This window comes from Heteronotia binoei, chromosome 21, assembly GCF_032191835.1.
Source record: "Heteronotia binoei isolate CCM8104 ecotype False Entrance Well chromosome 21, APGP_CSIRO_Hbin_v1, whole genome shotgun sequence".
NCBI lineage: Eukaryota > Metazoa > Chordata > Lepidosauria > Squamata > Gekkonidae > Heteronotia > Heteronotia binoei.
The window spans coordinates 169,859,224-169,872,304 of record NC_083243.1 but is presented as its reverse complement, the minus strand read 5'-3'; the positions used below and the strand labels follow the sequence as shown (position 1 = coordinate 169,872,304).

General features: G+C 42.2%; 1 protein-coding gene across 1 annotated transcript; it reads left to right on the top strand.

Annotated features, from left to right (window-relative positions):
* The first annotated feature begins 3,735 nt into the window (after positions 1-3,735).
* On the top strand, positions 3,736-4,725 carry LOC132589689 (olfactory receptor 11L1-like). The gene has a single exon (XM_060262420.1). The coding sequence runs from the start codon at positions 3,736-3,738 to the stop codon at positions 4,723-4,725; it is 990 nt and encodes a 329-aa protein (XP_060118403.1).
* The last annotated feature ends 8,356 nt before the right edge of the window (positions 4,726-13,081 follow it).

Below are 13,081 nucleotides of genomic sequence, written 5' to 3'. Positions count from 1 at the left end.
GGCATTATGCTTTCTTTCACAGGAGTGAATTAATACATCTTCTAAGAAGGTGCTTACCATATAAATAACAAATCATTTTAACAACCTTCACAGATAGTGAAAACTAAGGATCCCATTTTAGTCAAACAAAATTATTTTAATGTATTAATCAAATACTGTATCAGTCCTGTTTTTTAATGAATGGAGGTCCTCCTTTAGAGTTTAATAGCTTGAGAGCTGCATAAGTGTATAACTTACTTCAACAGCAGACTATTATATTTGTATTTTATGGTAAAATTTGGATTTTCTTCAGTGTAGAATTCTACACACTCTATTCAGATTTCTTCTTTGACCCGGAAAACAAAGCAAAATGTGGTGGGGCAGAGATCACTTGTGCATGGAGCATATGGAACATGTTTCCTGTGTGTGTTCTGGATAAGTCATTTGAAGTAAGTCTGATGAGCGAAATGAAAAAAACTGACTTGGGAACATTTTGAATAGGCAACAGTTTGAATAACAGAACTAGATTTTAATGGCATGAAAAGGATGCAAAAACAGGCAACCATCACAGCTTTGTTTACTTTTTAGAATAGGTAAGCTGCATCCATTGCATTAAAAAGAAGCAAACCCTGGCCACGGTCACACTCACCATTAAATCCATCCCTAACCTGTAGCTATTATACCCCGCAGCTTTTTTACAACGAATTTCCTGATCAGACATCCCTCCATCCATCAGTTCTAAGCAGCGTTGGTCCCGTTGTTGGTTGATCAGAGGTCTCAACCGGACCTCATTTTTTGAGATGGCATTCCACACTCGCACAAGCGCAGTACGTGGGATATCGTGCTTGGCTTTTTTTTTTTAACGGTGCCAGAAAAGGTGGGCGATCTGTCCCCCCCCCCATTTAAACACCCGGAAAGGAAGGGGGAGCCCAGGAGTTCTCTTTGCTGTCTCTCCGCCTGGCGGGGAGACAGCAAAGGTGGGTTATCTTCCTCCCTCCCCCATTTAAACACCCCGCCATGGTGTTTAAATGGGCGGGGGAGCACGGCAATTCTCTTTGCTGTCTCTCCGCCTGGCAGGGAGATGGCAAAGGTGGGCGATCTGCCTCCCCCCCCCCCCCATTTAGGAAAGGTCCCCTGTGCAAGCACCAGTCATTTTCGACTCTGGGGTGACGCTGCTTTCACAAAGTTTTCACGGCAGACCTTTTACGGGGTGGTTTGCCATTGCCTTCCCCGGTCATTACACTTCCCCCCCCAGCAAGCTGGGTACATATTTTACCGACCTCGGAAGGTTGGAAGGCTGAGTCAACAATTGCTGGCGCAATGATATCATTTGGAGTGGGCTCTCGCAAGGAAGCGGATGTGCGCTTGCGACAAGTCGGCTACAATGGAGCATTCAAACATAGAAAGTATGCGTGGGAGTCATCAGAAGCATTCTTATTCCGGATTTAATGTACTATCAAAAAAGTCTGCATCTCAGTCGTGGCAGTTCGGGGCATGAACGAGCCAACGACCATTGTCAGATGCCGATGTTTGGACAACCGCATAAAATCCGACATGCATCTGGCTTTCATCCATGCCCATCTCGTCAGTTTATGTGCGTCTGACCTCGGCCCCTGTGGCAATGTGCATTGTTATCAGCCTGTTTCTAGAATTGTCAAGAATCTGTTGGGTACATGGCATAAGAAATGTAGTTGCTGCTATTCTGGTCAGTGATGAAGCACGTCAGTGGCAATGTCGGCATACCTTGAAGCGTGGCAACTGCCAGGGCTCATGGCTTCTGGCAGGGCTCATTGCTGCTGACTCCCTGCTAGCACATCTCTGATGTCTGCACACTCACTCTTCTACTGCATGTGGTTCTAGGTACATATGTTGCCTAGTGCTGCAGGGGAAGGGCATGCCAGTGGTGCACAAAGCAGCAGCATTCCTGGTGGCCATAGCATTGGAACTTCCAGCTGCAACCACCACTCAGCATCACTGGGGAAAGAGCATGCAGGCTTGGAGGTATGTAGGAAAGATGGGGAACAAGTAGCGGGAATGGGGGGGCGGGCGGACTGAGCATTCTCTGCCCAAGGCCCCCCAAAACTGGGAACTGGCCCTGGAACACATAGTTTGCATGCATAAAGGCTTGAGTTCAATATTCAACATGTCTAGTTAAAGGATCTCAGCTATGGTGATGTGCGGATACTGGATAATGGAAGAGCCTTCAGTACCAAGTATTACAAACTCCTCTGGTCTTGCATGTCATGCCATTATTGGAAAACTGCATTCCAGGGCTAATAAGGCTTCGAACTATTTTATCAGTAGATTACCCATACAGGCCTTTTCAGAAGACATTAATGGTGTGTTCAGCGGTAATTCTAATGAAAGATTAGAACTGTTCTTATTTGGTAACCACCTCACCCTCTCTCCTTGAGCAGCCTAGAGTCCAAGAGCTGTCAGGGATGCTGTGACTGAATGGTAGTGTCTTTCCAAATCAAAGGAGTAATGCTTTTTGGGGAGAACTTGCCTCACTGCAGCAGAGCAGACATGAAAAAGGCAGCACTTCATGGAAGGTAAATAATTTGCAAATCTAATTACAGTTAAAATTCATATCTTACCTACACAACTTTCCTGAGTAAAATCACTTTCTTAATGTGCCGTATTCTTTCAGCCTAATCCTGCCCAATTTACAAGTAAATCTCACTTCATTCACTAGATTTAATTCAAAATAACTGCGTATAAGATTGGATCCTTAGGATTTTTAACTCTCCAACCTCCTTTCCATTTCTTTGTAATCATTACAAAATGTGATCATGAATTTTACCCCCTTGCCCATGTAACTCTGTGGCTGGAAAGCCAAACGTTCCAATCTAACAATGCCCAGTTAAACATATCTAATGTACAGTTCTTAGTGGGCTTAATAAGAAACAATTTTATGGCAGTTGGAGTTTACTGAGGTGTCCTTTCTAGAGATCTTTAACTCATAAATATTATTTTAGAAATGTGTGGATGTTCAGATTTGGCTTACAGGCTGTCATTCTGTTGATTCATCACATATAACTCTGTTTCTTCAGTCTCTGGATGTTTTTAACTGTGGAAACAAGTGACTTAAAATCCTGTATCAGGATCATGGAAAGAATAATTTGAGTCGCTCAATAAGAAATGGGAGTATATTTGCTGTAACTGTTGAATTGACTTGCGATTTTGCAGCAAATTTGCATAACCATTACTTAGTGACTTTAGAAATCATTAGGAATGATCCAGCTGTGAAGATTCTCCCAGAATATGATGAAATGTATTTAGACATGGTATTCACAAGACCAGTCCAATGCTCTAAAATCACTGAAAAGTCAGCTTCTGTTGATGTCATTATGTACAAATGACTGTGAAAAGGAGCTTTATTGCTTATTCTTACAGCAAACCCACTTTAAAACACTAATAATAGTTCTGTTTTTAAAATGCATTAAAATAAAATATAAGAGCAGCCCTGCTGGATCAGAGCAGTGATCCATCTGGTACAGCATCTTGTCTCACACAATGGCCAACCAGCTACTCTAGAGGACCAACAACAGGGCATAGAGGCTGAAGCCTTCTTCTGAGTTGCCTCCTGGTATTGGTATTCAGAGGTTTACTGCCTCTGAATGTGGATGTCCTTGATGTGATTATTAGAACTGTGAATTCTCTTCTCTGGTGTCTTTCTGTCCTATATTCCTTACATTTTCTTTCTTCTGATTCCTCCTCTGTCTCTGATGCTGACTGAACATGAGTGCCAAGAATATGCTGAATGACACCTCAGTTCCCGAGTTCATCCTGTTGGGCTTCCCTGAACTACAGGAATTCCGGTTCCTTTTATTTGTAATTTTCTTGACTGCCTACCTCTTCACCTTCTTTGGCAATGCCTTGATCATTGGAATCTCAAATCTGGATGTGAGTCTCCACACCCCCATGTACTTCTTTCTGAGCAATTTCTCCTTACTAGAGATGTGCTATGTCTCAGTCACGGTGCCTCAGTTACTGGGGAGTTTTGTTACTGGCTCTCATGCTATCTCCTTCTGGACTTGCATCACCCAGATGTATTTCTTCTTCTTCTTTGGAACCACAGAATTCTTTCTCCTGGCTACAATGGCCTATGACAGATACCTAGCCATCTGCCATCCACTGCAGTACCCTGTACTCATGGATAGCTGTTCCTGTGCTTATTTAGCCTTGGGTTCTTGGGTGAGTGGCTTTCTGACACCCTTCTTGCCCACAGCCTTCATCTCCCAGCTGTCCTTCAACAGCAGCAACCATATCAATCATTTCTTTTGTGACACAGGCCCCCTAATTAAGCTGGCAACCAGCAACACCTTCATTGCTGAAGTGATGGTCTTCCTTGTCTCTGCAGTGGTTGTACTTGTGTCCCTCTTCCTGACTGTGGCCTCTTATGGCTTGATAGTTTCTACCATCTGCCGGATCCCATCTGCTTCTGGAAGATACAAGACCTTTTCTACATGTGCTAGCCACTTGGTGGTAGTCATCATCTTCTATGGCACAGTCATCTTCATGTATATCTGCCCACGCTCAGACCAGTCTTCTGGTATGGACAAAGTAGTATCTGTTTTCTATGCTATCATCACACCAATGCTGAATCCTATCATCTATACTTTAAGGAACAAAGATGTAAGAAAAGCCTTGGAGAAAGCCTGCAAGAGAGTCAAGAACAAATGTCTGAAGCACAGAGGAAAGACCCTCGTTACTGTATTGACAGGGATCTCAACACATACATAATTGCTGCTGAAACTGTATGTGCATTTGTGCTGAAGATTTTTTCCCCCAAAGTCTATGTATTTTTAAAAGTACTTCTTGTTTGCAATGGCTCAGGACTGTAATTTAAATGTAAAGAAAGACAGTTTTAGTAAAATATGATCTAATATAATTTAAAGAACATATCAACACATGACTTGAACTGTGGATTTCCTGACAGGATAGTCCTTTCCCACTAATTGGCATTTTATGACTGTTTGTTTATTTACTCCGTTGGCCAATTTTGCACTAGACCTCTAATCCTGATTTAACACTGCCCCCAAACTAACATTCTACACTAGACTCAGAGAAACAGAGAAACCAACTCTATGGCTCTATGATTTTAGTGTAGAGTGTCATCTTGGGGACAGGGCTAATCCAGGATTAAAAGTCTAGTGCGAAATCTGTTTTTCTCCCCAGTGGAGACTCTTCTCCATTTTATCCTCAAAAGTGCCCTGAGAAGACAGAGAGAGAGTGATTGGCCCAAGGCCACCCAGCAAACTTCCATGGCAGAGTGGGGATTTGAATCTGGGACTTCCAGGCCCTAGCTTGAATCTCTAACTACCAGACTACACTGGCTCTCATATTTATATAATAGCAGAACAGCCCACATTTAACCCATTGCATTCTAGGAAGAAGGAACAAAACGTAAAAGCCATCCAACTGAAACTCTAAAAACCAGACATTATTGAAAGGGGACCTATGAGTTCCACTTGGCATCAGCAAAACATTTAACTAACTTCTGGTTGTTGTTTTTAAATATTTCATAAGAACATAAGAGAAGCCATGGCCCATCCAGTCCAACACTGTGTCACACAGTGGCCAAAAAAGAAAGGAGGTTCATAAGTGGGGCTAGAAGCCTTTTCACTTTGCCCCCCCCCACAAGCACCAAGAATACAGAGCATCACTGCCCCAGACAGTTCCAATAATATGCTGTGGCTAATAGCCACTGATGGACCTCTGCTCCATATTTTTATCCAAACCCCTCTTGAAGCTGGCTATGCTTGTAGCCGCCGCCACCTCCTGTAGCAGTGAATTCCACATGTTAATCACCCTTTGGGTGAAGTACTTCCTTTTATCCGTTCTAACCTTACTGCTCAGCAATTTCATTGAATGCCCACGAGTTATTGTATTGTGAGAAAGGAAGAAAAGTACTTCTTACTCTACTTTCTCCATCCCATGCATAATCTTGTAAACCTCTATCATGTCACCCCGCAGTCGACGTTTCTCCAAGCTAAAGAGCCCCAAGCGTTTTAACCTTTCTTCATAGGGAAAGTGTTCCAAACCTTTAATCATTCTAGTTGCCCTATTCTGCAGTTTTTCCAATGCTATAATATCCTTTTTGAGGTGCGGTGACCAGAATTGTACACAGTACTCCAAATGTACCAGAATTGTACACAGTACTCCAAATATTTCCAATTATATTGCATCCAGTTGTACTACAGCATGAAATGAGCCACACCCTTTTGTTCACTGAAATCAGCTGCGACACACATCTTAAACAGCCTAGTGGCCAGATCCCCTCCTCCTTTTTTCTTTTGAAGATCTAGTCTGATGGAGAATTCTGTTGTACATGAAAGCTTGCAAATTGCGTTGTGTTATTTGGATGATCATAATAAAAAGTAGTACATGTGGGGTTTTTTGGGGGGGATGAATATATAACTTCCTAGGAATCTGGTTACTGTGGAGTCTGGTCATGTAGTAAGGAACATGTTAGACAGGTACCCTGATACCAATAAAAATGTAGGGAAGCAGAAGTGAGTTAAAATTCTCCTCACAGAGACTGATTTCCTACCACTGAAGCTGAGAATTATGTTTGTTAAGCCTGACACAGCTACTGCCCCAGTCCTGGACAAATCACTGGAATTCTTTCCCCCTGTTAATTCACATAATGTACCGTAAGTGACTGTTCCATGCTATTTACTCACTGGAAAGACTAAATTAATGGTTGCCAAAGGGTTATGAGATTATTGAAGGGTGAAATGCTATTTTTAACTGGGACAGACAAAAGCCAGAAAACTTTTCAAAGTCTGGCTCTGAAAGAGCTATATCCACTCATTGTTTTGTGTCCATGGCCTCTTCTGTCTCTCAAGTCAAGGCTGATGACTTCTAGGAATGAGGCCTTCCTTGGGAATAGGTAACTGAAACACAATAAAAGGTTCAGTCCATCCAGCTTTCTGTCCTTCCAACTATCTACTACATTCCTGCATTTCAAGACCAAATCCCCTTCTAGCCCACAGAGTCCTGCATTCTATGAATTACCACCAAATACTGAGGTTAATTCCTGGTGCTTTCTAATCAGGGATAGGTTTGCATGTTTCTGCACTGCTGGTGCGTCTGCTGATAAAGTTTCCCTGCCCTTGTTCCCTAGCAACAGCAGCTACTACCTCTTTCCAAGGTAGGGATGTCAGCCTTCAGGTGGGACTTGGGGATAACCTGGAATTACAGTTCATCTCCAGACTAAACAGATCAGTTCCCCTGGAGAGAATGGATGCTTTGGAGGATGGACTGTATGGCACTGAACCGCAGTGGTGCCTCAGTCCTTCCCAGACTCCACCCCTAAATCTCCAGGAGCTTCCCAAGCTAGATCTAGCAACCCCTACCCCCCATTCCCAGCTATTGGGCAAGGGAGACCTGGCAACCCTATCCCTGGGCCACCAGGACTATTGCCATTTTTAAAAATCAGCACTAGAATATTGTTATACTGATATAACATCACACCAATACGTGCACCAGGCCCTCTGAACATCCAGCTTTCTTTTTTTTAAAAGCCTTCCTTGGGCCAGTGACTTACTTTGTAAAAAGAAAGAGAACCTGGGCATTCAGAGAACCTGGCACACATATTGGTGTGGCCAGGGCTTTTTTTTTTAGCAGGAACGCGGTTCTGGCTGGCTTGGCATCAGGGGGTGGGGCCTAATATGCAAATGAGTTCCTGCTGGGCTTTTCCTACATAAATCTGCTATGTGGCCAGGGGCCAGGAAACCTGATATGTGGATGCCCCGTTGCCACTGCTCTTTATCAGCAGGCATGCTGGCAGTGAGGAATTTACAGAGTCAAAGAGTGAACAAAGTTAGCGTTGACAGCTCCCGGTTGGGAAATACCTCGAGGTTTGGGGAGTTGAGCCTGAGGACGGCAGGGTCTGGGGAGGGGAAGGACTTCAATTGGGTATAACAGCATAGAGTCCACCTTCCAAAGAGGCTATTTGTTCCAGGTGAGCTGATTCCTACCACCTGGAGTTCAGTTGTAATCTCAGGAGAGCTCCAGACGCCATCTGGAGGTTGGCAACCCTAAGAGTGCAGGACAAATGCTAAAATGCAGTCAAGAATGTACTTAGAACTGGTTCATACATACATGCTCATCACCTGGTTGTAGATTCAAGTAGTGATTTACATGTGTGAATGAATCACTAAGTCTGAGAGAGAACTGTCATATCACCTTGGGTTTAATCCTTTTTAAAGGAGTCAGTTCACACATTCACTTGCAAGGTCATCAGATGTACAGTGAACAGTGCATGCCTGTACAAACCAATCCTTTGGCTGAAAGGCCCTGAGCATTCAATACAGCAATGTCATTACCACAGTAGGATGCTGGTGACTGACCCAACAGATATCCCCCCCCTGCAGTCTTTCCAGACTAAGGTGATATATTTTGAATTCCCTCTGAAATGGAATTTTAACAATTATCAGAACCCAATATATGTACAGAGATCTCTATAACTAACCTGTGAGTTTTGATGTTCCCTAGCTACTCATTACCCTGTTTTTGCTTTCTATTGGGGACTGCATTCCCTGGTGTCTTTGGCGGGGAATGAGGAGGCTTATGTAATAACCTAAGCCATTTTAGAGGACACATATATTGTTTGTTCTTGACCATTGATCCAGGCACTTGACTGAAAAGCAATGATGTGATCCAAGGAGACAATCCCAGACACCCTTCTTCACTATATAAGGAGAATGGCAAGATAAGCAGAGTTGGTCAAGTGTGTATTGGATGGTGAGTAATGTAACTTTAGAGGGATAATTGATTCTAAGAAACATGCTGAAATTATCAGTTGGATGAAGCCAATGGTCCATCTTGGCCTAGTCTCTATTCTCAAGGCACACGCATGTGTTGTGTCTATTATGAGGAGGTCAAATTAAAACATTCCGGCTGGCAGCTGCCCCCATGTGGACTGGACCATTTTCTCCATCTTATCACAGATCTCTTGGCATATTGTGGTTACAGAGGAAGAGCTGCTGGGGCTGGCTATGAGCTACTGCATTCATGTGGCTCACCAGATACTGATAGCTTCTACATGAAACCATATAAGGCAGCCTTCATGGGGTGGGATTAAGGTAGATGGTATTCCTAAGAATGGGCAACATCTAGTAATGAATCAGAGGATGCACCTAGATTTTATGGGACAGAAACTGCTAAAAGCAGAAAAATAGGTAATGCCAGAGCTGGAAGGGTTTTGCTATGACATTCTGATACTTATCACCCCATATGCATTTTAATCATAACAGTTCAGACCTTCATATGTTATAAGCAAAGAACAAATTCCAGGGAGGCAGCCATGTTTAGTCTATTGGAGCAAAATAGGCAGCTCAAAGATCAACTGATTTCTGGTGACATAAAATTTTGTGACCCACTAATAGCCCACTTTGTCAAATCCACAAAAGTGTGAGGCTCAGTTGGCAGCAGAAGAGAAAGGCGGCTCTTGCAAAGGTTGTGCAAGGACAGAAGCAAAAACTCAGGAGGGTAGAAGAGAAAATGCACAATAAGCAACAAGGTTGGAGGTATGATGTAAAAATGTGTGCTTCATATATGTAGCCATTTTCTCCTACATTATTTTTGGGTAGGAAGAACTTGTGAGGTTTGCATCCACCATGCTTGTAATTCCTTTTGAAGCACTAGGGGGCAGCCATTCTCAAGCACTCTGCTGGGGTCAAATTGGTCTGATTGGAATATGTTGGCTTTTTGGTTTACCTAGAATGATTCCAGGATCGCCTGTGGGCTTTTAAAAGCAGAACTCTAGTATGGTTCTTTTGTTGAGTTGCAGCCTGACAGACTAGTTTGCTGAAAACAAAAGTGCCATCAGAAGTAGTACACTGGACTGCATGAATCCATGATTTGACCCAGCCTAATTTAGAGTGATTTATGCAAAAAAAGGATGTTTTACATAAATAAAAATATCTTCTGAGGAGGGCAGGAATAGTGAATTCAGAAGGCATAATGGCTGGGGCAGTCAAGTAGCTAAAACTCCATGTAGATCAGTTTTGACCATGCAATGAGGATCATACCTATCATTTAAGCTCACTTACATGTGAATCAGCCCACAGATATTTCTGTGGTCAACCTTTGGCACAGGAAAAAATGCCATTGTGTACTTATTGTGAGAGGCTCTGTTAGAGCGTTAAAAAGTCTGACAACAAGTCATGTGCTATAACAAGAAAGACTTACAGTGACGGCTCTCTTTCAAAAGTACTGGGGGGTAAACCTTTTCTTGTACACAGACAGCCCCCTAATCTCAAACAACTCCTCACCCACAACAATACAACATCTCATTTGAGCATAGACACCAGTACCAGAGCTTGCAATAAACCCAACTGCCAACTTTGTTGCCACATACACCCAGGCAACACAATCACTGGACCTAACAGCATTAACTACACCATCTCAGGTTTATTCACTTGTTCATCTTCCAACATTATATATGCCATTAAATGCCAACAATGCCCTTCAGTTCTTTACATAGGCAAATAGAACAAATCCTTCGCCAAAGGATAAATGGACACAAATCTGACATCAGGAATTACAAAACTGAGAAACCGATAGAACACTTTAACCTTCCAGAACATTCAATGGGTGACCCCAAAGTAGCTGTTTTACTGCAAAGGAACTTTAAGAACAGAATGGAAAGGGAAATTGCTGAACTACAAATTATTATGAAACTTGGAACAAACACCTCCCCAGGACTGAACAGGGATATTGGTTTCTTATCTCATTACATATGCCAAATCCATTCTCACCAAGTATAGCTATATATCCACAGTATTCAAAATGTATTTCTCTTTTATAATAGTGTATCAGAATAATGTTTTTTGTATTGACATACTCAAATAAGAGATATTGGCTGTTTATCTCATTACATATACTAAACCCATCTTCCACTATATTTTAATGTATTCTTTTTTTCTAATGGCAAACTAGAATGATGTTTATAATGTATGTTGCATGTTAAAAAGTAAATTAGGTAGACATAAATACCTCTGGGATAGAGATGTTCTCAGTTTAACACAGACTTGCAAGCAATTAACAGGCTGCAATTATTGCCTTATGACACTCTCACCATCATTCTCCCATTCTGTCATGTTACTGTTTTATTGGTTTCCCATGCAAATGCTATCCAGACCAAATGTTCTTTCAATTTGTTAATTTCACTGTTTTGCCATTGGATTCTAACTTTGTACCGCTTTGCATTCTTAACCACTGCCCACCAGCTATATGTTGTTGTGCTCACTGTACCCCATTCTATTGTCTGATGAAGTATGCATGCATACGAAAGCTTACAGTCTGAATAAAACTTTGTTGGACTTAAAGGTGATACTGGACTCCTACTTTGTTCTATTACAAATTTAGTCTGGAATAAAGTTTAATGAATTTGTGATAAGCTGTCATTTGTTCATGTGTGTGTAAAATAAAGTGGATAAATGAGTCCTAACTCAACTCACTTTACTGCAAATGCGTAAGCTGCCAAAACAAAAAAGTATTAAATTTTTGGCATAAACTGAGCTACAGGGGAAGAAAATTACACTTTCTGGGTTGATAAACTCAGGGTCTGAGGATAAATGGCTGTATTGACTGTAATAACCTATAGCTCAGGCTTGAGGCGACATCCATGGCCAGTGTGAACTGTGAGGGTTGTACATGATTAGAGGCCTCCATCTGCAACAACAGACAGACCAGTTGAGTTGAGGTCTGCCTGTGCACCATGGTGAAGCCGCACATCTGCATCATTAATACACAGGCCTCTTTTTTGTTTGATCACTGCATGGCAGATGTTCTGAACAGTCTGTAAGCAGACAAAATAGATCTTCACACAGGTGCGGAAAGCTTTCTATCTCAAGAGGAACCCACATACCGAGAAAACACTCCAGGTGTGGGAAATTTTTGTTTGGTATTTCCCAATAGGGCAAAGTAATACAAATTCAGTAAGTCTATTGTTTGCAGTAATGTTCATAGGCAAATATTTGCCATATAACATTGTATGAATCAGTTAAATGTTCAGCCATGTCACATACAGTAATTCGTAGTCAGGGGGTGGGAAGGTGGCCTGCTATAGCCCAGTCTCATCAGATCTTAGAAGCTAAACAAGGGACAGTACTTGGATGGCAGACCACTAAGGAAGGCTCTGCAGAGGAAGGCAATGGCACCATCTCTGCTTTACACTTGCTTTGAAAGCACCTCACTGGGGTTGCCATAAATTGGCTGAGACTTGACAGCACTTTACATACACACCATCCACGGTCAAAGGATTCTGCAGCGTTTTCAGCTAGAATCCTCAAAAGCAGATGTTGTTAACAGCTTTTTAGGATTTATTTAAGGGCTTTAAGTGGGATGTTGCTGTCATGGAAGATCAAATAAAGTATTTTTCCATTGTCATGTGACTTCTGTGACTAAATCAGCACACCTTAATCATAACTGTGGAAATTAACAGGCAATCCAACCCCCCCCCCCCCCCCCCCGCAGCACACTAAAATTACGCTGAATGAAGGCTCTGTTTGGATTGGGCACTCTTGACTTTTTGTTCAGATATGCTAGTCAGGGAACTTCAGAGACGTCTGGGTCAGACTGGTCAGAACAGTCTTGTGTGTTGTCTGCTAACAACAAAACTTCGAATGTTAGGAATTGATGAAATGCTATAATAATATTTAACCTAACTGAGAAATCGAGACCATGTTTATTGGGGGGGGGGGACCATGGTTAAGCAGTAGAATTTATGTGTGATTACCTAGTTAATCCTGACAGAAATGATCTTCTGAGGTGAATTAGATGGATTGAGAGCAACTGCTCCAAGGTCACTCTCTGAGTTTCATAGGTGAGCTGTTTCCCTGGACTAGCACTTACTATGCCACAATGGCTCTTCTGGTATGCTGTCTTGGGTACTTTTTTCTGGGAAGTGGGTTCAGAAACACAGGGAAAGGGTTTAGGGAAAATAAGTAAGTTGTTCATTCAAAATTACATATTTTTATTTTTAAAAATGAAACTTCAAACATTTAAGTGTTTGCAATCCCCCTTCCATTCTAGCCATGAGCAAATATTTTAACAATTCTGTGTTGATTCTCTAGATGTGGCCTCC

Bases quoted from the DNA above. Each gene is read 5' to 3' on its own strand.
- LOC132589689 (XM_060262420.1), top strand. From the start codon at position 3,736: ATGCTGAATGACACCTCAGTTCCCGAGTTCATCCTGTTGGGCTTCCCT.